General features: G+C 56.5%; 1 protein-coding gene across 1 annotated transcript; it reads right to left on the bottom strand.

The window, feature by feature from the left end:
- Window positions 1-83: 83 nt before the first annotated feature.
- LOC309602125 (leucine zipper putative tumor suppressor 1-like) lies at window positions 84-3,616 on the bottom strand (the record flags this gene model as incomplete). The annotated part of the gene is made up of 3 exons (XM_082335451.1): window positions 84-749; window positions 2,093-2,914; window positions 3,266-3,616. The coding sequence occupies 3 exons, from the start codon at window positions 3,614-3,616 to the stop codon at window positions 84-86; spliced, it is 1,839 nt and encodes a 612-aa protein (XP_082191577.1).
- Between the last annotated feature and the right edge of the window lie 23,236 nt (window positions 3,617-26,852).

Below are 26,852 nucleotides of genomic sequence, written 5' to 3'. Positions count from 1 at the left end.
CGCGGGCTGAGCTGCGAGGCAGCGCTTCTTGCCTGGAAGAGACGCCCGGTCCCGAGCTGCAAGGAGGAGAAGGCAGACCTGGCTCAGATCTCGGTGGCGATGATGTCCTCGTAGGGGACGTCGGCGCCGGGTATGTCCAGCTCGATGGGCTCCTTGCCATCTTCCCCTGCGGCGAGCTGCTGGAGCATCTTCTCCAGGTTCTGGTTCCTCTTGTACATGTGCAGGTAGCTCTGCTGCAGCTGCTTCTGGTAGTGAATCACCTTCTCCTTCTCCTCCTTCCACGTCTGCCGCTCGTGCTGGAAGCCGGAGGTCATCTGCTCGTTGTTGTCCCGTTCAGCCTTCAGCTCTGCCCTCAGCCTCTCCACCTCTCCCTGCAGTGCTTGAGCATCATCCACCACGGCGCAGGGCCTGGCCACCTCCCGGGCTTCGCTCAGCTGCTCCCTGAGGACGGCAAGCTCCGTCCGCAGGTCCACGATCTCCTGCTCCAGCAGGTTCACCTTCTCTCTCAGCAGCTCAGACTCGTTCTTCTTGCGCTGGAGCTCATTCTCACACACCTCCAGCTCCATGGCTTTGGTGCGCAGGGAGCCCTCCAGGTCCTGGGTCTTCATCTCCAGCCCTTCCATCTTCACCCTTACCTCCTTCAGCTGGGCCTTCAGGCTGAGGATCTCGGTGGTCTTGGTGTTGAGCTCCGTCTGGGACTCCTTCAGCTGCTGCTTCAGGAGGGAGATCTCCCCTGACTTCTGGCACACCTGCGGGGATGGATGCAGCACCCGAGTTAGGGCTGTGCCTTGGAGAAAGCCCGCAGCGCCCGCGGTACCCCATGCAAGCCATGCTGGGCACAGCTGGCATTCGGCATGCAGAGACCCTGACCGTGAAACCCCATCCAGGGAGACGTCCCGGCACAGAAGGCGATGCCCCAGCTCTCAGGGGGGCTGGAGGGGCCCCCATGTTCCCCATGCACCAACACCCCAGCCGACACGGAGGGCTGCTTGTGAACATCCATGCGGATTTAAGGAGCTGAGACACCTCAGCTGAGGTGTGGAAAAGGATGGTGTCGAGAAGTGCTCAAGTCTCCACACCCCATCCAACATGTTTGCCGAAACCACCGCTGACGGCTCATGCGGTCAGTTAAACTTGCTGAGCTTGTTTCACAAGCAGACACCCAACTGCATCCTACACCCTGCAAAATCACAGCTGGGAGCAAAGCATGTAAATCCCACTGGAGCATCCCGCCGGAGCCTAAAGCATGGCTGGTACAGCTGCTCCTGGAGACAGCTTTTGGGGGTTCAGCATCCAGCTGCTCTTGCTGGGACCCTGCAGTGGGAATTTCCGTAGGGCTTGCGAACAGCCTGGAAAGGTTGCTTGAAAATGCAAATAAACTAGAGATACTGAAAGTGGTATGAGAAATCCTTGCATGCGAGGGAGCGAAGGTGAGCACCACACCCCTCGAAGCACGCCGGGCAACACCTATGCTTCTCCCTGTACAGCCCCAGTGAAATGCTACCGGTGTAGGTTATTTAGGCGGGTGAGCAGGATCACTTCTGAATTTTCAGCAGTTTAACGGTCTGCGTTCAGCGATACCCAATCAGTGAGAAAATTAAGCTTAAGCAGAGAGTAGAAGGTTTTACTGCTCTCTAATAAATGACCATGGCAAGTCCCAGCAGTTCCTATTTACACGTGGGAAGGCAGCTTTACTGCTCCTTTGGGGCAGGCAGCCTGAAAAACCCTGCGCTGGAGGTTGGAAATGCGAAGTTATTTTAATGACTGTTTTTTTTATGCAGTAGTTGTTTCCTTACATGATGTGAAGTGCTGAGGGGTTAAGAGGGGCAGTGAGTCACTCAATAATAACTTGCACAGCCTCTACGTGACAGACTAGGGCTCTCCTCGGCTTTAATATCTATCTCCTACAGCCTGGGCTTAGTGCGTGCACCATCTGCTCTGCTCAAACCCTCTGTGGTGCTGCTGGATGCAGGTATAGAAATGAAGAGGTACACGGTTTATTGCTGGTGCTGGAGCTATCACCTTCCATGCACATGCTTTGCTTTCAGCATTGGCAGCTCGAGATACCGCTCGGTGCTCCAGTGCCACTTACCTCCCACTGGGTCTCCTCCAGCGCTGGGGCGAAGCTGGTCTTCTCCTTCTCGTAGGACCTCAGCTTGGTCTCCAGCAGGTTTTGCTCTTTCATGAGGTTCTCCAGCTCCTCCCGGAGCTGCTTCTTCTCCTGCTGCAGCTGGAACACCTGGAGGTGAAGGACCTGCTGCGTCCGCTGGGTTTTCTGCGAGGTTTGCTTGAGTTTGCTGTTGCACTTCTGCTTGAGGCCCTCCAGCTCTTCCTTGCAGCGCCGCTGCTTCTCTTCATAAGCCTGGCAGGAGCTGACTTCCTTCTCCTCGAAGCTTGACTGAAGCTCCTGCAGCTCCCCCTCCCTCTCTAGCAGCTTCTGCTCCAGCTCCTGGATGGTGGACTCATCCGTGGAGATGGGCGAACGGATGCAAGTGGTCTTCTCGGCGGCATGGTGGTGGGGGGCTTTGCCAGGGTTGAGGATCTTGTTACCCCCGTCAGAGAAGGACATGGCCTTGAGGCTCATCATGTTGCTGTCCTGGATGATGGCGCACTGCAAGATGTTGTGGGCTGAGCCCCCGAAGCGGCTGATGGGTCCCATGGGCGTGACGAGGGGGTCGAGCTGGTAGCTGCTGCTGGTGCTGTGGGTGGGGAGGCTGGACATGGAGTTCCTGCCGGAGTCGGACAGACCCCCGGAGCACAGCACCGGCTTCAGCTCCTGCTCCTTGGCTTTGTCCGGGGGGTGCAGCTGCTGGGAGAGGTGACCCGCATTCTCCGGGGAGGAGTGGAGGATGGTGCTGGACCGAGGCAGCACAGGTTTGAAGGCAGTCGGTCGCACAGCCGGCTTCTCCGTGCCCTGGGGAGAAGAGCAGAGCCCGTCAGCACAGACTGACACCATCTCTTTTCCCCCATCCCTTTTGCCCCCAAGCATGAGACCCCCACGGCAGGGACGACGAGGATGCTGATGGCTAAAACTGCCTCTGCTGGGAGGCAAACGGCATGTTTGGAAATGAAAGGATACAGATCATATTGCTGATCCAAATTCCCAAAAGCAGAGGGTGGCAGGGTGCCCTCAGCACCTCCCCACTGCCCCTTTCCTGGACCAGGACCAGGACAACCCTGCGGTGCGACCTGCACCCACTTCAAGGGCAGATGCAGTCTGGTGGGACACCCCCCCACTCCTGGGGCCACCGCGTCCCCTACTAACCGCTTCCAGCTGACTGGGGAAGGGCATCAGCTTCTGCGGCGTGGGCGTCCCGAAGTCCATGCTGCTTGTCCCGGCTTGGCTGCCCAGCTCCCCGCCAGCAAGCGAGGTATAGTCCGCTCGGTGGGAGCCGTGTGCTTTCTGGCTGACCTTGATGTAAAAGAAGTCCTCATTCTTGCTGCTTTTGGAGCTGGACTTGTGGCTGGAGTCCTGGGAGAAGCCAAAGCGGAGCAGCCCGTCCGAGTACCTGTTGAGCTTTTTCAGGTGGGATGACTTGCGGAGCTTGTACTGGGAGGCTCGGCAGTGCTTGCTGTGGAAGCTGTGGCCGGAGATGAGGCTACTGACGCTGCCCATGCTGCTCCCGGGCGGGGGGCATGCAGCGGGGGGAGCGGAGCCTGGCTGAACGGTGCGGCGCGGGGTCTGGGCAGCGGGTAGAGATGGCCGCTGCTGCAATCATAGCAAAGACCTCACTGCGCCCAGGAGCTGCGAGCCTGGGGGAGGCAAAGAGAGCGGGGTGAGGAAAAGCGGTTTGGGAGGCAGGTGCAATGCTGCGCTCGTGGTCTGGGCATCGGCAGGAGTGGGGTGGTTTCTGACGACGTGAGTGCGTAAACACAGGCCTTGCAGGCACATTTGGATACAAGCTGGCGTTGGCATGTGAAAGGGCTTGTGCAAAGTGGGGGTGTGCACCTTGGCGTGCACGTTTCCCCGTGTGTGTGTCGAGGGATGGGTCAGTGTGTGTCAGGCTGAGGGTGCGTGTGCAGATGAGCCGGTCGGTCCTTGGGTGCGTGCAAAGGGAGAGGGATGCTTGCCGAGGCTGGTACCCTGCTGCCAGCCCAGGGCTGCTCCTCCCCGTCCCTCCGCAGAAGCCCCATGTGAAGGACGGTGGCAGATGAGGAAGGCAGGGAGGTGCAGGGCTTTTTCCTGCGCTTGGGGATGGCTCCAGGAGCCTCCCATGACTGGGAGCCACCCTGCGTCCCCCAGGCTGGCTGGCACCGGCCGCGGCACGGCTCCCGGCCAGCGGGGCACATCCTGCCCCACGCCTGGGGGCCAGTCGGGAGCTGCTGGGTACGGTGCACCCAGATGCGGCCAGGAGCATTATGAAACACAGGAGTCCCTAAAAATAAGGAGAGGAGGAAAAGGGATTTGTAGAGATTTTTAGGTGCCTAATAGGCATGAATTTCAACAGGCGCCCGTGCCTCCTGCTTGTGCCATGCAGCGTGGATCCCATCTCCTGACAGCCGCGCTCCATGCTGTGAGATGCAGTCACAACCTCTCCTGCATCAGCCTGTCGCTCCCTGATTTCTCTCCCATTTTCAGTGCTCCTCTTAACCTACCTGAAAAGGGATGCTGTGAGGCTTAATTACGCTTAATGTCTGTGCAGCACTTAAGAAGACAAGAGGCGTTATGTGTGTGCTAAGTATTGTGATTATGGTTCAGAGGTATGCGGGGCTGTGCATTAATTCTCTTTGCTATGGGGAGGAAAAAAAAAAAAAAAGAAAAAAATCCTGGCTCCTGGTGGCCTCTGCAATGCTTGGCTCCCAGTGTCAGGGCTATAATGGAGATGCACCTTCCATCTAGATAATTAAAGGGTGAGGTGGGGAGAAGGGGGAAGAAGTTAGGCAGAAGTTAGTGCATCATCAAAATGAGCTAAATCCCGGTTGCAAGGGATGATGAGCTCGGAAATGTTTCTGCTCTCCGCTGCGCGTGGAACAGCTCAAAGCTTCCATGTTCGGCAGCACCGGTGCTGCATGGTCCAGCTCTCCTCCACAGCTGCCCCGCGCTGGGCTCCCATTCCCAAGCAGGCATCCTGGGGCTTGAAACATCATCCGCCAGCGGGAGAGCACTGGGGGTCTGCCGGGAGAGGGTCAAGTGATGGAGGGTGCAGGCACGGTGTGCCAGGGCATCCTCGCTGCCTCATCCTCAAGGCCTAGAGAGCGGCTCCTATGTTCTTCCCCTTCTTCATTATGTCCTGCTTTACGCCTGCTCTGGTGCAGGCCCCTCTGCATCCTGAACAGGGTACCACAAACCTGCGCTCATCCCTCGGTTTTATTTGTTTTCTTTTTCTCTGTGCCCTGAGGACCCAGATTGATTCAGTGTCAAAGAAAAGTCCCAGAAAGACAGAATATCCGCTTTAATCCCAAATCCATTTTTGAGAGATTAAGAGAAGTAAGTAAGAACCAAGGTCTGAACTGCTGCCTGGATGCTGATATGCTAAAAGTGATCGATGACTTCGGCTTCATTCATTTTTACAGGGTAAGAGGCATAATGCGCACGGAGGGGGAGGAATCGCTGCAGGGAACAGGATAATTGGCACAGGAGGCTGACACCACGCTTGTGTGTATGTGCCTGCAGAAGAGAAAAGGCAGTGTCACAGCAGCAAAGCTGCCAACTATAGTGACAGCATCCCAGAGACAGCGTTCAACATGTGCGAGCGAGAGGGGGGGAAGCAGCTGGTGTATTTATATGCGCCTATGGCAAAGGTGTCAGGGAGGTTTGATATCTTAAAACACACAGCGGTGCAGGGTGCACGGACCTGGTGCTCCGGGGAGGCCAGGTTCGCTGTCCCCGTGGCCGGAGCACCTCACTGGGGAGCAACGAGGCCCCTTGGGTAGACGAACCCTTGGGTTTTTTGGGTGCCTGCAGAAGACAGAAGGGTGGGGAGGGGGAGCTGGGACTTTCCAGCCTCTTGGCAGGAGGCGTTTCCATCAATCCCAGCCCTCCTACACATGCCTGAGAGGGTTGGGCATGTCTTTTTCTTCTTCTTCCCTCTTTCGATTTTAAAAATGAACACTTTGAAAGCCGTGGAGGAGTTGGCATTCATGCACAGCGCTAGCAGAAAGAGAAAGGCTCTGGAGACAGCACAGCTGGGAGCGCACCAGGCAAGCAGAGGGCACAGCCTTGTGCCCCACCGCTGGGGCACCTCCAAAAAGGGGGGACCAGCCTTGGCCCCCATCCTTGTTCAGCCTCTGTGGTACATGCTTGCATCTTTCCCTGCATCAAATCGAGTGACCGTGTGACTCTACAGGGAGCCACATCGGTCTGCTGAGCCAAACAAAAACTAGTCATTATGTACATACATATATATTTAGATGCATGTGTATATATGTATATTTTAAGGGCTCTTGCATGCTTGGCAGCAGCCACAGTTAGGTTAGGTGTATTGCAAAGTGTAAAAAGGGGCTGGGGAGGGGGAAATGTAAGTGATATTGTGAGTGCAGGGTCTGAAAATGTCCCAGCAGTGGTGGGCGCCCCGGTCCATGCAGCCGTGGGAGGGGTGTTGGAGACGGGGTGCGTGCCTGGGTCGGCAGGGGTGCGGGCACCATGGCTGTAGGCACAAGCCGGGAGCTCACACCATGGCGAGCGGTGCAGGCAGCCTGGTTAAGCGTGTAGGTGTATGAGGGCTGGATGTTTGTGGGGTGCACGTTGTCCAGTGTGGGTCTGTGTGTGCCCGCCAGTGTGTGATGGCAATGCCACTGTACCAGCCCATCTCTGCCCCTGAAGACGACTGCTGCAGCCCCCCACCCGCTCAGCTCCCAACCTCGCCTGGCTCTCGGTGCTAAATGTGATTACTCTGAAATGTGATTTGCCCTGTCACTCACCAATTAACGAGGACAGAAAGCCAGAAAAGACACAAGCCTTTCCCTCTCGCTCTGCCGCCTCCGGCGAATGAGCCCCTCAAAGCTCTTTTGTCGCCGTGGCGGGGAGGGGGCCGGGACGATGGCACGAGCCTCACGTCGGTCAGACCCCCGGGGTGACGCTGTGCCGAGGGTGCCTGTGTTCAAGTGTGGCCCCATGACCCTTCGCGGGGTATCAAGGGGCTGTTAACAAAACCCATTGAGGTGGAGTGGTGAGCCAGGAGGTGCGGGGGTCTGGTGGTGATCGCCCATGGGATGAACCCCCAGTAAACACCCAGGCAGTGTGGGCTAAACCCGCGGGATCAGGGGCGGAACGCACGGAGGCACCCACTCTTGATTTTTGCAGAAACAGAGGGGAAAAAATGAATGGCATCCCACATTCATTGCAGTCATGCCTACCCTGCAAGCGCACGTGGGAGAGCGACTCTCCCCATTGCCTCCTTTCTGAATGGGCTGCAGGAATTTAGTCTTATCTCCTCACAGCACAGTTTCTTTGAAGCCTTTCCCTCTTCCTTGCAGAGTTTTCACAGGCGGTTGCTTTCTCTCTGCTTTCCCCAGACAGGTCAGCTTAGTAAGAGCCTTCGTTTCCTTCCAGGCTTCGCAGTGTTACTCTCTCCCTGCTGATCCTGTTCTTCTCCCCTCGGTATGCGAAAGCTTCCTTCTCCCCTTCGCTCTCTCGCCTACTCTTTTTCCCTCTTGAATTATTATTCGTCATTTCTGTGCAGATGCACCCACACATTTGGGTGTTTGTTGGGAGATGCAGAGATAATACAAAAGCAGCAGCAGCTGCCAAGAGCCTTGGATCCAGGAGCAGCCTCCTTCCTCTTTCCCTCGATCGCTGCCAGGTGATGTGCCCCTGTTTTGCTCGGTGATTTGGGTCTTTAGGACACCAGGAATGTGGCCCCAGGGGAAAATGTGGGCATTTCCATGGTAAAAAGCCTTGCATGTGCTACCTGGAGCATCTGACTTATGTTTTAATGAAGAGAATGGCTTAATCCAAAACTTGGAGTGCAGCAATCCCACTGAGCTGGATTTGAGATCTGCAATCAAAACCGGGTTCTGATTTCAGGCCCCCCAAACGCTAACGAACACCAGGCCGATGAGACAGACCCACCCCAGGCTGCCTGAGCATCTGCCTGTCTCTGCTCGGACTTAGGAGCTCAGCCCACTCTCCCCATGCCCAGCTGGAGCCAGGCTCTCCGTAAACCTGCTCATTTTGGTCTCCAAAGAAATGGCAGCAAGAGGGCTTGGAGAGCCCCATCAGCGGAGCCGACCTTGCCCCCACCCTGTAATCTTCACCCTAATCACGCTAATGGGGATGAATTCAAACACCGCCCAGGCAGACGCCATCCTTGTGGTGTTCAATTGTGGCTCGGTGCGGGCGAAGGGCCCCATTACAAGGCTTTCATTCACTCTAATTCATTGTCCCCCGCTCATTCATTGACATTCATTGGGATCATTTTGATCGGAGGCAGGGAGTGAATTGAGGCCGGGATTCACAAAGCGCGCACCATGTGTTCTGCCCTGATTTGCCATTAGTGAAGGGGGACACTCCAGATGAAGAATAACCAGCCTCAATTACATGTTACATCCACTCTAATAGCCCAGGAGTCCATCACACTTAATGTTATTTCAATGAACACTAAGAGAATTCACACCCACTGGCTGGTGCTTGTTAGAGGAGCCAGCAGTGGCTTTGGCAGGGATTTGGGTGGGCTTCACGCCAGCGAAGCAGTAGTAGACTGTGCCGTGTCCCTGCCAGTGTCCCCTGGCAGCTGGGCTCTTACGCCACGACCGGTGATCCTGCTGCGGGCCCTGGAGGTGAAAGTGCAATTGCTCGACGGGGAAAAAAAGCAACAAAAGGGATTCTCCATCCATTTTGAAGTCCATCAGCAGCACCGAGCGCTGCCTCTTTGCACCCAGCTCCTGCAGAAGAGTGGCTCAGGTCAAGGTCACTTATGCCCCCTTTCCTCCTGCCAGCCCTGCTGGAAAAGCCAAAAAATCAACGCTGAATTCAGCATCAGCTTTGGAAAGAGCTTGAAGGAGCAACGTACACCTCTCTTCCATCCATCGAGCAATCGAGGCACCAATCCTGACCGGGGATGAGTCAACAAGCGGCTTTAATGGGAGAGCAAGGCAAAACTGTCCGTGTGATGATGGAGGTGGCACTGAGGCGACTGGCTTGAGCTATGTTTGGGGAAGCCAGTACTAGAATAAGAGGAATTTCTCAAATTAACAATGAATCATATTGGCAGAGCGAGCTTCAGAGGATATTGGCTCAACACCTGCTCTGCTATGCCTAATTCTATATTGTCTGGTTCCTCTGCGGGGAGCTGGCAGCGTTTCCCTGTGCGGGGAGCCCTGGCTGAGCGGGGAGAGGCTCCTGTCCCTGTCCGGGGACGATTGCTCAACCCACAGAAAATTGGTGTAAGTCAGCAAAGTCCCGTGACTTTCAACGTCTGCATTTCTGCAGAGCCTCGTGCTTTCTCTCCAGCAAATGCTTACTGGACAGTTAGCCTAGGCACAAACTAATAGCACCAGCAAATATGTGGGCTAGAAAAAGTGATGTATTATTCTTTCTGTCTCCCTAGCCCAAGAGAGACTTAAAAGTGAGACAAACCAGGATCGCTTGGCGCTGATGGCCAAAAGGCTGTAACCTCAACTGGCAGGCATTTATTCCCAGGAAAAGCTGGTGTTTGCCCTGGCAGCCTGTGGGGAGTTACAGCCCACAGGAAAGTCAGGAGAGGAGCAAAGAGACCTGTTGGGAGAGGGCTGGGCTGGGGCAGCGTAAACCCATCCTCGGGCTCGGCAGGTCACCGAACGATGCAGCGATGGGGCACAAAACATCACCTGCTTAACCTGCTCCCACCGGCCAGCGGTCAGCGAGGGCACGGTATCATTAAAAGAAGGCTGTGCCGGGAAGCTGATGCTCCCTGGGCAGCCTGTGAGCACCACTCGTGCCGACCCAGGTGAGATGGGGCTGTTTACAGAGCCAGCCCGTGTTTCTGTGCACAGAGCGACGAGGGATTTCTGGTGCTGAAACGCCCCGGCTCTCCCCCGCACAGCTGCAGTTTGTATGAAACAGCTTCATATGCAAGCAAATCCAAACAGCGTTATCAGGAGCTGGGCTTGAGACAGTCCCGGCCTCCCTCCTACTGTCCCTGTACCCCCGTCCGACCTCGGGGAGGGGTTGTTCCCAAGAGGAGCTGGCCCCATACAATGCCCTGCCCTCGCTGGATGCAAGCACAGCGACAGCAGGCCATCGTGGGAATATCCCGGCACTGCTCTGGGAGCCTGATCCTCCATGTTATTACCAGCTTGGCTTGGCCTATAGCTCTTCTTTATGCTCGTGATGCCATATATTTCTGCGACTAACCCTCAGTCTTACCCATGATGTCCCCAGCTCTCCGCTCAGACCAGAGCCCAAATGCTTTCTCACTCTGTTTTAGGTTAAATGCAACTCCAGGACCCTCCAGCTCCCAACCTTCGCTCGACCACATGCGAAGACAGCCCACCTGTGCCACCCAGAAATACCCAGACCTCCTCGCAGCTTCGTCCCCGCTCCTGCCAGCAGCCTCACGTCACACGGGTTTGGGAGCTCGGCAGTGATTCAACAGCCGAGCACAGCACCCACACAAGTCATATCAGTCATGCTCCCGGTACAAAGGAAATGCTTGTATGAGACATAGTTAAATATTCCTGGGGTGGAGAGAAAGATCTTTTCAGCTTACTTAATTCCTAAGAGCATCTGGCTTTTCCCACTAATGAGCAACTAATACTGCAATTAAAGCTCTGCTAATTGGAAACTCAGAAATGCTCTGGTCCTTGCTTTTGTCTTTCTCAGGTCTGGGGACTCACCGGGGCTGTGGCAGGCACACCTGAACGGCGACGCCGGCGCTGGGGAACGGCCACCACCTCCGGACTGGTGAATTCACACCCTTCCCGTGACAGGCACCATCGCTCCACGGGAAACGGCTGGGTCAGCACCGACACCCTGCCGTGCCATGGCACCCGGGCCACCAGCACCCGCTCAGTCGCCGCCGGCTGCTCGCAGGACCCCTCTGTTAACGGGGCAAGTTTTGGGAAGGGGTTTTTGCAGCCCAGGGATGCTGTCGGGGAGAGGCTCCCATTCCCAGGGAGGACCTTGCAGAAGGTACCATCCATGGCAGCCCGTCCCCATGAGGCTGGCAGGTGTAAAACGACCGCTCCTTCCCTCGGAGGAGGGCGAGGGGGCCCTCGCACCCCCGCCACGGGTTAGTTATTTTGGGAACCGTCTGGGGCTGGCAGCTGGTGCCGGGGTGGGTGACAGCTGAGCACGGCTTTCACTTGGGATCTGCGAGGCCCCTTCTCGCGCATCTATTTCCGACCCTGTAAAACACAATCTGCCAGGGTGTGAAAATGGGGGGGGGGGGGGGCATTCAAAAAAGCTGGTTACGAGGGACTGGCTTGCCCGAGGCACAAGGCAGCTCAGGGTCTCCGTACATCTTGCAGGTGCCTCCGAGCGTGGTGGGGAAGTTGCAGAGATGCTGTCCCTTAATTCCTGCCTGTGCAGCACCGACGCAGCGAGGTCTGTGCCTGGTGCTAATCGGCATAGCTGCAGCCCCTGTCAGCAGCCCGACCGGTGAGGTTTGGTGTCCTACACGTCTCCCACACGCTTTCTCTGGGGTCTAATTGATGGAAAAGGTTTGCCTGTCCAGCTAAAAATAGCAAGAACTTCATGTAACTTGAGATGAGCCCTAAGTACTTTTCCTCCCAGCTTTCCGCTTCCACAGGCTTTGCACGTGTCTTCCTCTGTCCCCCTAATTATGGATAAAACAGTAATGAGGGACAGCAAGCCCATTTCCCCCGGGTTATGACAAGATGGCAGCACCAAGGGTTTCTTCCACAAGCCAGTCTCTCACCAAACCCCAGGAAATACCTGGACTAAGGCTCTTTCTGCTGCAAAACTCCCCCAAGAGCATAGAGGGGAGAAGCATCCTCTTCATGTACAGGGAAAATTTAGAAGTGGAGCTGCAGGCTGCCATGGAGACAGGGCTCTGTTTGCAATCTTCTTGCCTTTTATTGTCTCTCCTCCTCTCCCAAACGACTGAAAAGCAGCCAGGAGCATGGCCCGCATTGCCTCCCATGCTCCTGCTGGCCACGGCTGCCCAGCCCACCTTCCCTGGCTGCCATGTCAGTGCTTAAGAGGCCCAGCTGGGTCTCTTCTCTGGTCCTTCACCTCCTCTAGCCTTTTGGCACCTCCTTGGTGTACCTGGGGATCATAAAGCAAATCTGCGCTGCTTCTCTCTCAGCCATGTTGGGTTCACGTGCGACATGAGCACTGCCAGGGTGCACGGGCCCACCGTCTGCTCTCCCTTGCTCTTTTCTCACTGGTGATGGGCAGGTAGCTGAGGCCATGAGCAGCCAGAGGCCGAGATTGGGCTGCTTCTCTTGGGATATACTCCTAAAGTCACAGGCTGGGAACTGCCTGCTGCAGTGGGAAGCTTCGGAGGGAAAATAACTGACCGTGGCAGCAGCTGAAAACCCTCAATCTCTGTCCTTCGCAGTAAGGCTGTGAGTATCGGAGGAAGAATTTCTCTGAGGTAGGACCTAAAGATCCTCCAGCAAAGTAAACTTCTCCATGTCAAGTCTATGCTTGGCTTCACAGCACCTGAGCCCCAAAACTAAGCTTTGCGTTATTTCTGTCCTGTCCTGCCTTGTTTGTCATACCAGCTATGCTGTGGTTTGTCTAAGTGCTGGGTATTTTTGTACCCTGCATGATGCTCAGCCAAGTGGGAGCTGAGAAAAGGCAACTTCTGCATGTTGATGAAGAGCCAGTCTCGGTCCTTGCTGTGAAAAGCATCTGCTGCGCTGCCGCTGTCTTCTCATCCTTCAACTCCCTCTCCTGCTTTCCAGCGTGTTACATGTCCCCATCCCTGCTCTGCTCAACCAGGCTTCAATGCAGCAACCGCAGAAGGGAAAAAAAGGCAAATTCAGTTCTCGTTTCCTATTTTCCTCCTCCTCTTTTTTCAAACTTGGCCCGTTGTGAAAACCACCCCTTTAATGCCTGGCTGCCAAATAGAGCAATTCTTTCAAAAGAGAAATGTACATCAAAGTTGCAAGGAATATTCAATTAACCTTTAAAGGAGATCATCCATAACTGGCTTACAGAGACGTCATTTAACTGTTTAAAGAAAATAAACCCAGGCACTTGCATTTCAGAGGAGCATCGCTGTTCAGACAGTTCTGGCTTTTGCTGCTGTTACCAGTGATGTCTTGCTAAAAGGCAATTAAATATCTAAATATTCCTTCCAACTTGCATTCTGAGCTAGAACCTCTGACATAGTTATCTTTGCTTAGGCAATATGGCAAGTGGCCAAATTCATCCCTTCTGCATCTAGGAAACCTCGATAAACTTCTCTTAGAAAATGCCGTTGCCGGCAAATAGCCCTGTGTCATTGCACGACGGCAAGTTAAGATGGACCTTTTGGAGGCTTTTTCTCTTCCAGCAAGAGGGAGGCTCTCAGACCAATGCCCTGTGGGGGAAAGATGCTCAATTCTCCAAAAGTCAGAGGCTCGGGAGATAAGGCTCTTTAATAAATGATTAAAAATCCTCTTATTCTGAGGAGGAGAGCGTGCACATGCATTGCTACCCTCTGCTGGAAGGAGCTGGCTTTCGCAGAGGCCCTACGCTGCTAAGGAGATAAACGGAGATCTCCTTTTAGCTCAGGAGGAAAACTTCTGTGTGTGAGGAAGAGGAAGGTCTGAACTGGAGCGCTGCTGTTGAGAGGACCCGGTTGCAAAGCAATGCAGGCTCGGCGGTCGCTCCTGCAGCGCTGGAGTAATCCCGGCACTGCTTGTGCAACGGGGTGTCCCCCTTCCCCCAGATTTCACTCTCCAAAACCAGGCAATAGCCACATGTGCATGCATTCAGGGCTTCCCAGAAACAATTTGTTGAGCCTTCCTACTCAAGGGGGGGGTCTTTTCTTAATGTCAGCAAGCATAAAAACCCAATAGTAGCAAACAATCTGTGTAGGAAAGACTTTATGACCCACGTGCCAAATCTTTGTACATTCCCTGCTATTTTTAACTAATCCCTAATGGCAACCGTCCACTTAGGTCCTGCCCACTCCCGGCCGCACGCCTTCACTGCTGCTCTCCCGACCCGGGGACCGCAGGCTCCACATCTCCTGCCTGCATCCTGCCTCCCGCTGCTGCTCGCGGTCCCTGTCTGCAGAGGGGCTTTCTGCAGCCTTACACCTACAGCTCTCCTGGGAAAAAACATGACAGCAAACCCAAGGGCAGGCAGTAAACATATAACATCAAATAAATTAGGCAGGGGGGGACACTTTTAAGACCTCCCAAGAGAAAGAAATATTTATAAACACATGCAAGTCAGTGGTTAGGTGGACTAGGAAAAAAAGCCTCCAAGTTTCCCGTCAGCGCTAAGCTTTTTCTAAGCTCTGGAGGATTAAGGTCCCACGCCTCGGGGTGCAGGGCATGGGCAGCACTGCCCAAGGAAAGCCCGTGTAGCTCCGTTATCGAGCAGTACGTGGCCACGGTCCTGTCTCTGCCAGTCTGTGCTGCTTTGAGGAGCGATTATAGCACCCGTTTCCTGCAATGGCTGCAGTGATACTATCTTTTCACACTTGTCCACGCAGCACTTTGCACCACAGGCTCTGAGCTCTGCTGAGGTATCTGCGGGTGACTGAGTGTCCCGGGGAGCGAGCCTGCAGCTCAGCTCTCGCTGTCGGAGATGGGGATGGCTTTCTGAATGGTCTCAAGAAAAGCCGGTATGCAATCCAGCCCTCGACCGGGTTTTGCTCCCTGCTGCACTGAGAGCGGCTGCTCCGTGGCTGCCCACCTCTCTGCATGCCGCAGATGCTTCACCTGAGCATGACTGTACCTGCCCGAAGCAAAATAGAGGCTCTCAAAGAGAGGAAAAATAGTGATTTAGGGCTAAGGATATCATCAGAGCAAGGGCTGCGGGAGGCATGGGACGGGAGAGCAGCAGCAGCTCACTGGGGCAGCATCCCTATCTCTGCCTGGCCCCGCTCTGCAGCGGAGCATCCGCAAGGGCTGGGCTTTGCCCCTGGCTCCAGCACCATGGCCCCTCTGCCCAAGCCTGGGGTGGGGGTCTGCCCCGCGCACCCTCGGCACGGGAAGCCTACCCTGGAAGTCCCTACGCCCGCTGCAGGGGCTCGCAGGGGAGCTGGCTTTTCTTGAAATCTCATTTTCCTGTCTGAGTTTCACATTCATTTGCCTCCCACCGCTCCGCAGCGCTGCCTGCCAGGGAAGAGTGACTAAGGGGTGGGTGGAAAAGAACGACTCAAGACCAATTTAGCAGCCTGCGGTGTCAAGAGGAGGGGGGTCACCTGGGGAGCAGGAGGGGCACCGGCACAGCTGGGGGCTCCGAGGGCAAGGGAGCTGCCACGGCGGCGAGCGCAGCCCCTGGAGCGTGTGCGTGCCGCGGGGCTGCGGCTGGAGGCCTGGCAGGGAGCTGAGAGCATCCCCCGTAGCGTGCAATTGTGCTCCTGAGTGCACTTCTGCAGCTGCCATTAATTGCCCCCACCGCTGATTGCACCGATGATTTTGCACTTACAATTCTTTGTCCCACTGATTAATGGCCCTGGTGGTTAATTGCATGGGTGATACCGCAGAACGGCTAACGGAGGGCTCTGCAGGCCCTCGCAAAAACCTGGCTGCAGCCGTAGGTGTGAGCCGGGCAGGTCGCCACGGCGCGACACGGAGGGGCTTGGGGAGACGGTGTGCGACGGTGCATGGCCATGACCGGAGGCTGGTGTGGGAGGCTGGGGCCAGGCGAGGAGCAGCCGGGCAGGCTCTGCCCTGGCAATGATTTCAAAGGGAGGTTAATCAGTGTCTGGAGCGATGGTATCAGGAGGACAGATAGTGGAGACTCGCGAGGACTTTTTTCCTGCTCATATTCCACTTGCCGCAGCCTTCAGTGAGGAAAACAAGCTCTTGGGAGGAATTTGGACAGCCACGGTAACTACTGTGGGAACGCAAGCCTGCTCGGGAGAATGGGTCGGGTGCTGGTCGCTCTGCGGTGAGCACACAGATGACATATGCAAGGACTTTACAGGTCTCAGCTCTCTTATTAACACAGGAGAGAGAAAGAAACCCCCCAGCGCTGCTCTGCTGGGGCAGCCTCAGCTGAGGGGCCCGGCACCGCTGGAAGGGGCTGACACCGGGGCCAGGGGAGTGCGGGCAGAAGGGGACAGCGGGAAAGCAAATGCAAACTCCCCGGGGAGAAAGGGGGTCCTAGCAGGGATGCGATCGTACCGCTGCTGCAGCTGGGATCGAGGTGTGTGGGCACAGCCGTGCGGGAGAATCAGGGCTGGGGGGGCCTGGATGGGAGCTGCCAGGGCTCCCCCACAATCCTGGGCCAACTTCTGTGTGCGGGACCCTCCTGCCACACCACTGGGAACCTGTACCTGGGGCCAAACATGGCTGAAGCGTGAGAAAAAGCGAGGTACTCTCTGCAGAGCCTGAGCAGGCATCTAGCCCCTTCGGAGATGGCAAGGTGCAAACTCCTCAAGCCAGCTGAGCAAAGAAGGGAGCACTGTGTGCCGAGCCCGGGCCCCGGCTCCCTGCTTGTTCCCAGATCCGCAAAGCATCAGCGGGGTGAGAAGTGACAGCCCGGAGCGGACTTCTGCCACAGCCATGGCAACGCTTGAGCACTGCTTTTAAAGGTAGAGGTTAATCCCTGGCTTCCCAGGACCTGGGCAGGCACACCGAGAGCCGCGCGCCCTGCGGTCAGCAATGCCCTCCCCGCCATGCATTTACCTGTGCGCACAACCAGGCACCGATCCCGCAGCCTGCACGGTGCGCGCACACGGCGAGGCCAGCATCCACAGACCTGCCTGCCCGAGGAAAGGCTGAAACACTTCCAGCGATACCTGGCTGCACGCTCGCACGCAACGATACCCGCGTCCAGCTACAATTAGTATTTGCACACAGAGGTACCCGATGCCCACGCAAGCCTCCGTGCTTGCTAATCCTCTCCCACCCACGCTGCCCACCCGCTCGCTGCCCGTCCAACCCCACGCAGACAGGCACGACCGGCAAATAATTTCTAGCACGGGCAGGCAGCCCCTTTCCCGAGGATGGCTCAACGCTGATGACAACAAACCAAAGGCATCTGCTCCTTTCTTTCTCTTCCCGGAGAGTTTGGGGACGGTGTAACCAGAAGCAGCCTGAACCAAGGTGCTGAACATGCAGAATTTTCTCGTTGCCTTGAAAAGAAGTTTTCCAGACTTGAGAGGGAAGTGAAAAGACGGAGCTGAGCCCTGTGGGAGCCGCTGGCGGCTCCGACCTGGCAGAGCTCGCAGAGGGATGTGCAGCCGGGGCCGCGCTGTATTTAAGCCGCTCCCCCGGGCAGCCCGGGCTGGGGCAGCGGCTCCGACGCTTCGTGCCCCAGCCCCGCGCCTCGTCACCCGGGGTCGGGCGGGGAAGGGTGCTGTGCTGTGCTGTGCTGTGCTGTGCTGGGCATCCCGGGAGCCCAGCCGGAGGCACGGTGCCCACCGCAAAGAGACGCGCTCCGCTCGCAGCCCCCTCGCCGCGCCAGGCGGGGAGCCCCGGCCGCGCAGCTCAGCCCCCGGCCCCCGATCCCCCGGCCCCATCCCTGCCCCTCTGCCCGGAGGACGGAGCGCCCCGGGCAGCTGCACCCCGCTGGCCTCCGCAGCGCTCCCCCCCCCCATTCCTCCTCCTCGCCTCCCCTCCGTCCCCAACCGCGGGGTTTCGCCCACCTCGGGTGGCCGCTGCCTCCTCCGGGCGGCGGCGCGGCGCTCCGCGGGGCTCCCGGTGCCCGCCCGGCGGCAGCATCCCCGGCGCGGCGGGAGCGGCGGCGGCGGAGGAGGAGCCTGGAGCCCCGCGCCCGCGCATCGGCCCGCCCCGGTGCAGCCCCCGGCCTTTGTGTCCCGGCCCGCGGGGTGTCCGGCCCCCCCCGCCCCGGCCCCGCTCCGGCTTGGGGTTGGGGAAGGGGTGGGGGGTTCCTTTGCTGGCCCTGGGGCCGGGGCAGATGCTGAAGGAGAGGAAGAGGAGAGAGATGCTTTGGGTAAACGCGGCCGGGTTTGGACCCTCGGTGCGGCCGGTCCTGCCCGGCACTGGGATTCAGTCTGGCGCCTTGGAAGGCTCTTCGGGAAAAGAGCCGAGAGCCAAGGGAAAGCAGCCAGCAGCGAGGGAGCTCGCCCGGCCGGGAAAGGTCTGGGCTGAAGTTCCTGTTTTGCTCGATTCGGAGCAGGGACTTGAAGCGGAGTCTCCAACATCCCCCGTTTGGGATGAGCAGCGGGCTGGGCCCGGGTGTGTCTCGCTCATGCCACAACTAGTCCTCACGGCAGAAATAAGGACACGTTCCCCAGGCCTCTGACCATGGGGAACCGAATTGGTGGGGCTGTGGCCAGAGCCGTCCTAGGTGCAGATGGGGAAACTGAGGCACGGTGCCTGCAGACCTACTCCATCTACAATGGTGCAGAGCCAGCTGCACTGTCAGGTGCCTGCAGAGGAGCCTCACCTTGCTCAGGCTGATGCTCAAAGTGGCTTTGGCTTCACAAACAAGCCACCCCCTTGGCTGCTCCGCTGCGAGTGCCTGTGTGCATAGGTTTATCGAGCAGAAAGGCAAATAAATGCAGGGTAAGAGGGAGCTGGGCCACAGCAGCGTGTGCAGGGCTGGCTGCTCCTGTCCTGGCTCCAGCGCTGTCAAGCCTGGCAGGAGTTTACTCTGTGCGCAGCCCTACCTTCAGGTACCAAAAACATCCCAAAAGCAACAGGCTGAGGTCGGCGTGGGCTGAGGTCCTCCTGTGGGGCTGGGAATTGCTGTGCCAAGGTGCAGATGGGGGGACCAGCCTCCTGACCGCTCCTGGCCTTGCCTTTAGTGCTGAACAGTGGGGAGGGATGCTCTAAAGAAAAAATCCTGAGCACCTCCGCTAAATCACCTTCCTGAAGTGATACAGGCTGGGGCCCTGGTATGGATTTCTGTAGCCCAAGCAGGCTGTGCTTGTCCACAGGTATGGCCCATCCTGCTTGTGTGGATGTGATTTTTCAATATTGGGAGGAAGCCCAGCGTGTACCCCCACACACTGTGGCTTTCCAAGCACTGAGCAGCGTTCGGTGCCTCCCGCTGCTCCCCAGCAGGCTGGAGCCGGGTTGGAGGTGCAGTTATGTTCCCACATCCCTTCCTTCCCTGTACGTCTGCCCCTGGGGAAATCTGTTTGCCTCCGTCTTCCTCGCCTAGTCGTTAATCTCTTCCTACACGGAGGCAGGTTTCCTGCCTGCGTGCACTGAGCAGGCCTGTTTGCCATCGAGAGCTGACGCAGCGCTCAGGAATTCGCTGGGTGGCTGGCAGCACATCTGGACTTGCCCCGTGCGCGGTGCTGCGTGGCTGTGTCCCGGTCAGGTATGCAGCGAGGGAGGCTCCCCCCGCTCCGGCACACACCTGCGCCGTGCCGGGGAGCGGCCGGCGGCTCCCCCGAGCCCCGCGTCGGCTCCTGCCCTTCTCAGTGCTGAGATGGAGCGGGGTCGGGGCAGATGGGAGCCCCAGCGTGAGCTGGCACGTCATAGCGTGTCTGGCTGTACGGCAGGAGAGCCGCAGCCGTTCCCTTCCCAAAGTCGGTGTGGGAAACCACCCCCGGTACAGCATTGGTGTGCACATCCCTGTGCACGCACACAGAGCCCCAGCAGCAGCGCAGGGAGAGGCAGGTGGGCCCAGCAGGACCCCCAGGAACAAGAGGACTGCAGGTCCTCAGGGACAGGGACTAAACCAGTCTCAAACTGGTCCGTGCACCCATCAGCTGGCAGGGTCCCCATGGGACCGGGCTCGTGTCCCGTGGACGGTCACGCCGCGGTTGCCAGCCTTTGGCATGTCTCAAGGAGAGCGGCTGGGGCTCGGCGCCGGGGTTTGCTTTGCTCCCACTGTGGGAGCCTGGCCGGCGCCATGTGAACAGGCAGGCGGTGCGAACCGGAGCAGCGAGGTCTGCTGCAGCCCTGCCTTCCGCCGGCGTGCGCCCGAATCCCAGCCCTCGGCTCTCACTATCAGGGCATTTGACACCGAGCAAAAATAGTTAGGCCGGGGTGGAGCACGGGAGAAGCGAGGTTTTAGCTCTGCACAAACCGCAGGGCTTTGATTTATGGAGCTGGCGCTCGGCAGACGAGATCCACCCCCCTGCTTTTTTTAATATTGTTTCCTGGCAGCTTAGTTGGTTTCTCTGCTGATTTGAGCAACGCTCCCACAATCCTGCGGGTGCCTCGTTGCCTTGAAAGCAGTCAGCTGGAATTTGCTATTTTAGGACCTAAAAATTGAAGAGAGGAAGAGGAAGAAGAAGAAGGAGAAGAAGAAGAAGAAGGAGAAGGAGGAGGAGGAGAAGAAGAAGAACAGAAGAAGAAGAAGAACTAGAAGAAGAAGAAGAAGAAGAAGAAAGTGTATTCATGTGAGTGCAGGGGAATGGTTTAGCAGGATTTCACTCAAGGGGAAAAGGCACAAAAAAAAATTATGATTCATTTTCAGTCAAGCGGAGCTTCGTGTTTCTATAGCAAGTCATAACAAAACAAGGCGGCAAAGCCAAGAAGTTATTTGTACCAGATGGGCCAGCGGTTGTATCTGCAGCTTTTCAGGAATCGTCCTGATTTGGGCAGATTTCACAGCCAGGAGCTCAGGAGTTCAACCCTCATAGGGGGGACAGGGTGGCAGGGGGCCACAGCCCCGCCGTGTCCCTTGGCTGTCCCCGGCTGGCTGGGGGGGCTGCTGTCCCCCCGCCCACATCGCCGCCCCATCGGCCTTGTGCTGGAGCGGCTCCTCCTGGGCTCAAACTCGTCCTCCCCGGCTCATCCATCCCATTCATGTCAGCACTCGCCCCGTCTGCCCTGTCCTCGCCCCCGCAGACGAGTCTGACTACGTGGTGTTGCCTCACCTCCTCAAGTCACCTGGAAGCTTTCCCAGGGCAAGGGAGCCCCGGAGAGTAACAGTAAAGGGTCCTCATGGAGATTTGGGTTATTAAGGAGTGCGGGGAGAACACCCAGCCCCTGCCTGTCCGTGGGGTGCTCAGGCAGATGCCTGCCTGCGTGCCGGGGGGGGCTGTCCTGCCAGCGTGGCGTGGAGCTTGGATTTCCCCGATGCTGGGAGCTGAGCCCTGGTGAAAGACCTCCCTGCAAATATGCCCCTGTCTCCCGCCTTCATTAACGGAGAGATTAAAAATTCCTCCAAACAAATCCGACTGAAAACCATTTAAAATAATCCACTTTTTGCACCTTCGCTGCAAACAGGCAATGAAATAGCAGCAACTTGTTTCCTTGGGGTAAATTAGGGCAGAGAGTGGATGCGATGCTCAGCCGCCTCGCTCGAGTCTGGCACCTCCGGCTGCTGCTGGCAGTGCCAGGACCGGCGCGGGTAGTGGGTGAGTGAGTCACTCCCTGATCCCTTCCACTTGATACTAGTCTTTCTTAATCACTTAGCGTAGTCATCCTGGATGCAGCCCTAAGTGGATTTGCATGGGTAGATTGAATAAGAGTCCCTTCTCCCTTATATTTTAGGATAAAGGATAAGCAGAAATGACAAAGACAGGATTTTTTCCTCTTTTTTTTTACTAACAACTTATTTACAAATCCATTGAAATTGGATATAACTTAGTTCATACTAATTTACTGCTCTGTAAGGGTATTTCAAGATAATAAGATCAGTGATAAAAGCAAGAACTAGGTGTGTTTAATTACTTCTTCCCCTACAGAGCTATGAAGCAATATTGGAAGAGTGAGGCAAGCCTGGGAAAAGGAAATGAACCTGCAAAATGATCTGGAGGGTTGGAGGGCTCAGATGGTACCCGGAGGAACAGGGTGAGGATGCTGGTAGAATAAATAGTACCTTTATTTTTGCACATGAATTTTAAATAGCGATACAGGCACCAGACATGAAGCCAAGCCGGGATGTGCCGGTGGCACAGGGAAGGGGCATCCCTAGTGCCGGGGCCGGCAGCCGGGCAGGGTGGGCCAGGCTGTGCCCCAGCACAGGGGGGTGTCACGGCCAGCCCGGTGCGGGGGACAGAGGTGCCCTGCCTGCACATGCCCTGCTTTGCTTCCCAAAACCGCACGGCCGGGTATTTGCCTTCCAAGTGGGGAGAAAGCGGCAGCAGGTAGAGCCAGCTGTGGTTCAGCTTGCGTCTGAGAGCGCTGCTGGGGGGCTGCCCAAACTCCGAGCCTTTCTATAGGTGACAGAGCAGGAACTCGGGGCTTCAGGGCTGGGCTATGCCCTTGGGATTGCTGAGTGCTTGGGAGCATCAGCCCTCATCCCTCCGGAAAACCAGCTCCTTACCAAACCATAAGCTGAAAATGCATCCCCGCAGTGGGTTCACCCTCCCTGGAAGCGCGCACGGTCCGCTGCGGGAAAGTGCTGTGCTTGGCTGTGCCCGGGGATTTGGAGACGAAATGCAGCAGAGAAGAATGAGTGTTTGGTGTTTGATCATTTCGGCTGGGCAGGTGGATTACAAATGACAATTAGCCTGTGAACCTGCTCGGCATAATTGCGGCGGAGCTGCAGGGACATGTGCGTGCTCACACGGGCTATCTTGCAGAATAGAAAAGAAGCCGGCTTAGCCATCCTGTCGGTGGGTAAATACTACGGTAGCGATCTGCAAGATAGCGAGCGAGGAGCTTATGTATGCGGCCAAGGAGGATCTGGGCTGGTGCTGGTGGTGGCTACTTATGTGTCATGCGGGCTTTGCTTTAAGCTTTGCAAGGCTGTTGTGCAGGGGGTGGTGCATATTAATCAGCTCAGCCCCGCTGTGGCCAAGCCACCAGCTGATATCCCTGACGTGCCCATGATATTGTCCTCATTGTGCTGCACAAAGGGATTTCCAGCCAGGGCTGGGGATATTTCTTGGTTTGGTTGAGGTGGAGGGGAGAATCCATCCGGCTAATCCCCTCCGACCATACCCTTCCCGATGAGGTTTGAGGACAAAGCAAAGCAACGTGGCACCGACGTGAGACCTGTCAGCACTCCTCTGCGCTCCCTCCTTGCATGCTCTGTAATTTTAGGTAAAATAAAGCCAGTCAAAGCTGGAATGAAAAGTAAACTCCATGTGGCTTTCCCAGCCTAGCAGCAGATTTTCACTTGGTGAGTTCAAGCCTACTTAGACCAGACTTTGCTCTCGGCTCCCTTTCCTGGAGCCCTGAGAAGCGGCCAGCAGCCCTGATTTCAATCCCAGACAGTTTAGAAGCAAAAAAACCCAAAAGGTCATGAGAAAATCATATCACATCTGAGCTTATAAAGGCAGATTGAAATTTCCTCTTCCACTTCTGGGATTCATCTGCTCCTTTCCCATTAAAATTAATGATAAGAGCACATCTCAGCTCCTTGGTAGCTCTTTAGCCTCTCCTTTGCTTGATGCTAAAATAGAGACAAGCCCAGACTACGTCCCCAGAGCCTCAGAGCAAAGTTTGCTTTCGCAGTTAAACAAAGCAGCTTCCTCTGCCTGGCGGAGTTGCAAAACAGCGATAAGGTGCTGTGTGGTTCTCGGTATTGATCTGCGATGCTAATCTGGGTATCTGTTAGCTGGACATCCCGGTCACACCGCAAAGTCTTGCTTGCCTAGTCCAGATCCCATGCAGCAACCGGGAATTCTTCTAAAGCATCATCCTGGCGTCATTTCATTACAGGAGCTCTGATAGCAAACAAAGTTTCTAGTCCTCAGGGCCAGAAAGAGAAGCTGCACAATTTGGCTCCTCGGGGCATTCAAGACAAAAGGCAGATGTACACAGACCCTCAGATATATTATCTTTCAGAGCATCGCGTGCTCCAAACCCTGCTTATGATTTGCGGAGGGAGCTGATGGATGGTATCTCAGTGGGTGAAGGTGGGTGATCCCAAGCTGCAGGCAGGAGCTGGAGCCGGGCATTACATTTGGGGTCAGCAAGAGAAACCAGCTGCAAAGCTGCAATCTCCCAAGCCCCTGTGCCATCCCGACCCCGGAGCTCAGGCGGGGTTTCTCACCGGGTAGAGAGGAGCAGAGGTTTTCCCTCTTGCAGCCTTTTCCTCCTGCTCCTCCCCTCCTCCTCGGCGTTACTCACTGGGTTATGCAATGCTTATCTCCCAGCCCTGCACACACGCCAGTAACCAGTTGGGCAGCAAAAATATTCTGCTGGAAAAAGCAGTTTGTCTGACTCGTCTGCCTGCCTCGCTCCCAGGAGTCACCCCGAATATCGTACAGGCTGCTTTGCTACCGCTTACCAGGGGAAAAAGGAGAGGAAATAGGGGCTGGCTTTCTCTTGGGACTATTCAATGTGCTGCTCAGCTCAGTTTGCTTCTGCTTCATGGGTCTACAAATCCAAATCCCCTTAAATAATTCAGCAGAGCTGCTGCACTACAGATCTAAATAATTCATCCTGGATATTTGAGGAGGGAAATGTGGTTACATCACCCTTCAGAGCAAAGCTTTTGGGGCCCTTCCACTCCCTTCCAGAGCCAAGTTTCCCTCTGATCAGGCCAAGATGCTCCTGTTGTCAGGGCTGTCGGGAAAGGCTGCCGTGCTAAGGGCTTTGAAGGGAGCTGGATCCCACGCAGCCACCAAGGGCTGGGGTCTCTTGTGTCTCCGTTTGCCATGGGCACCCGAAGGTGGAGGTGTTCAGGGCAAAGCCTGGCCTCAGCCAGGGCTTCCCAGGAGAGGGGAGGGAAGGGGTGGCACGAGGGGCTATTCCCAGGGGCACCGGAGCCGGGGAGCGGGCTGTGCCACGGGGGGCTGCACCCATGGGTGACGGCATCGCACTCGGCGCTGGGACAGCAGAGACTCCGGCTTCTCCTCTTCTCCCTTTGGATGTTTGGTTGGGATCTTGCTGTGCAGGGAGGGAGGTGGCTGAGACACCTCGGGCTGTGCAAGGGGAGGACATTGGGGAGGACAAGGGAAGGGGGGGCCGAAGCTGTCAAGCAGCCGCATGTGAAACACCCGTGTTGTTTTTTCAAATCCCTTTCGCCGGAGATGACTCTCCCACAGGGAATCGTTGAGCAACTCATGTCAGCAGCCGGCTGATTTCTCCAGGAGCAGACATATGTGCCTGCTTTTCCAAGGGGCTGTTTAAATTAAAAATTCCCCATCGGTGGCTGGGGCAAAGTGATGATCATTCACCCAGCTGGGGACAGACCGGCTGCAGAGGGCATCTGTGAACATGGTACACACACACGGAGTCATCCCTATATATTTCAGTTTCGGTGCTCGGTGTAAGTAGCACACACTGTACATGTAGCACGCTGAAAGCATTTTGCTTAAATATTTATGAAATCCTTCCAGGCCTGAAGCGCAGCCAGCTCCGGAGGTGTGCAGAGCTCTGCAACCGGCATGAGATGGGGGCTGGCGGGGCCGGCTCGGGGAGCTTTTGGGGATGACGCTGTGCCACGTCAGGCTATGGAGAGCTGGATGGTTTTGTGACTTAGAAACGGTAGAAAGAAGCAGGATGCTGACAGTGCTTTTCCCTGCTCTGCCAATGCAGCCCCAGCCTGTGTCCTGGACCCCAAACCCACCCTGGGCTGCACCCCGGACCCTAAATGTGCCCTGGCTCGGAGGGGAAGGAGGAATGCGGCCTGAGGTTCAGACTGGGACGAGGGCGACAGCATTTCTCTTGGAGGAAATGGGGTGAAAGAGGTTGAGCAAAGGCAAGGAAAAAACAGATTATGCCCTCAGGTCAGGCCCTCTTCATTTTCCTGACCAGCAATGCCCTGCTCTGCAGGCTGCAAAAAATCACCTAAATCCCCAACTGGTCTCCTTACATTTCCCATCCCTTTCTCCTCTGCATCCCTGTGATAAAAAGCTGCTGTATGGCTCCTTTCCCCCTATACCCTTCCTCCCTGGTGTGGGGCTGGGCCGTGGCCTTATCTCTGCACAGAGTAATTTGATTTTCATGGTGGTGGAAGCACTGGCAATTAACACAATAAAAGATGAGATTTGCAGCCAAGCGGGTGAGAGTGGCGGCTGGGCCGACACCACCATCACCCTCTGCTGTAGCTCAGGGGTTACCCAGCCTCCTGGGCATGTGTGAACCGTGCATCGGGGAATATCCCCCCCAAAAAAGACAGGGAAGTGTCTCCTCTTCTCCTCCTCCTGCTCCTTTGCTCTGCACACGGGACAGCTGTGGGACATACTGCTCTCACGGTGCCCTGGGGATTGGGGCTGAGCTGGGGTTGCAGGAGGGGGATGCTGCTGCCCTGCAGCCCCTTGGCCCCACGCTGTGGCGTGACATCTGCAGCAGCAAAGGGGCTTGGACAAGATCCCCATTTTTGGGCTCGCCCGGCATCATTTGCTCCTCATCCCGATGGTGACGTGATGCCCCGCATCCCGATAGTGACGTGATGCCCCTCGTGCTGCCGCCTGGCCCGGCCGCTCTTTCCCAGGCACGCTGCCGCTCGTGTTTATGGCGCCCATAAAACCCAAATGCGCTTTGCAGTTTAGCTTCATATATTATAAACCGTAATCCAAACCCCATAAAGGACCGAGTCCTTTGCATAATGATCACATACGTCTCTTTATGTGCTTTTATAGCGTGCCAGGGCTGTGGTTACAGCAGCTCTTCACCTCGCAGATATGCAATTAGAGCAGCAGGAGCGGCCAGTCGGGGCTCGGTGGACCCGTCCCCTGCGGAGGCGTCGGTCCCTTGGTGGGAAGATGAGCAAAGCCGGGGGGCACCCAGCAGCCTGGGGGGGTCTGCCCTGGGGGGATCCAGCTGGGTTGGGAGGTGGGAGCCGCACTGCCACAGGGAGAGGGGCTGTGCCGGACACGGCTGCTACGGGGACACCTTCCCGAAAATGATGCTCTGATGTGGCCTGGGCTGAGTTTTGAGTCAGGACTGGAGGATGTGGGGTTATTTTGCCACGTGCTGGAGGGAATCACGGCGTGTTTGTGCAGGGCAGGAGGCTGCGAAAGGATGCCAGGAAGTATTTTTAGGGAAGTGTTGTTTTTTTTAAATCGTGATTCAGCCCTTGTCTC

The sequence above is a fragment of the Platalea leucorodia genome (genome assembly GCF_965183815.1).
Source record: "Platalea leucorodia genome assembly, chromosome: Z".
Classification (NCBI taxonomy): Eukaryota; Metazoa; Chordata; class Aves; order Pelecaniformes; family Threskiornithidae; genus Platalea; species Platalea leucorodia.
This window is presented reverse-complemented; position numbering and strand designations above follow the sequence as displayed.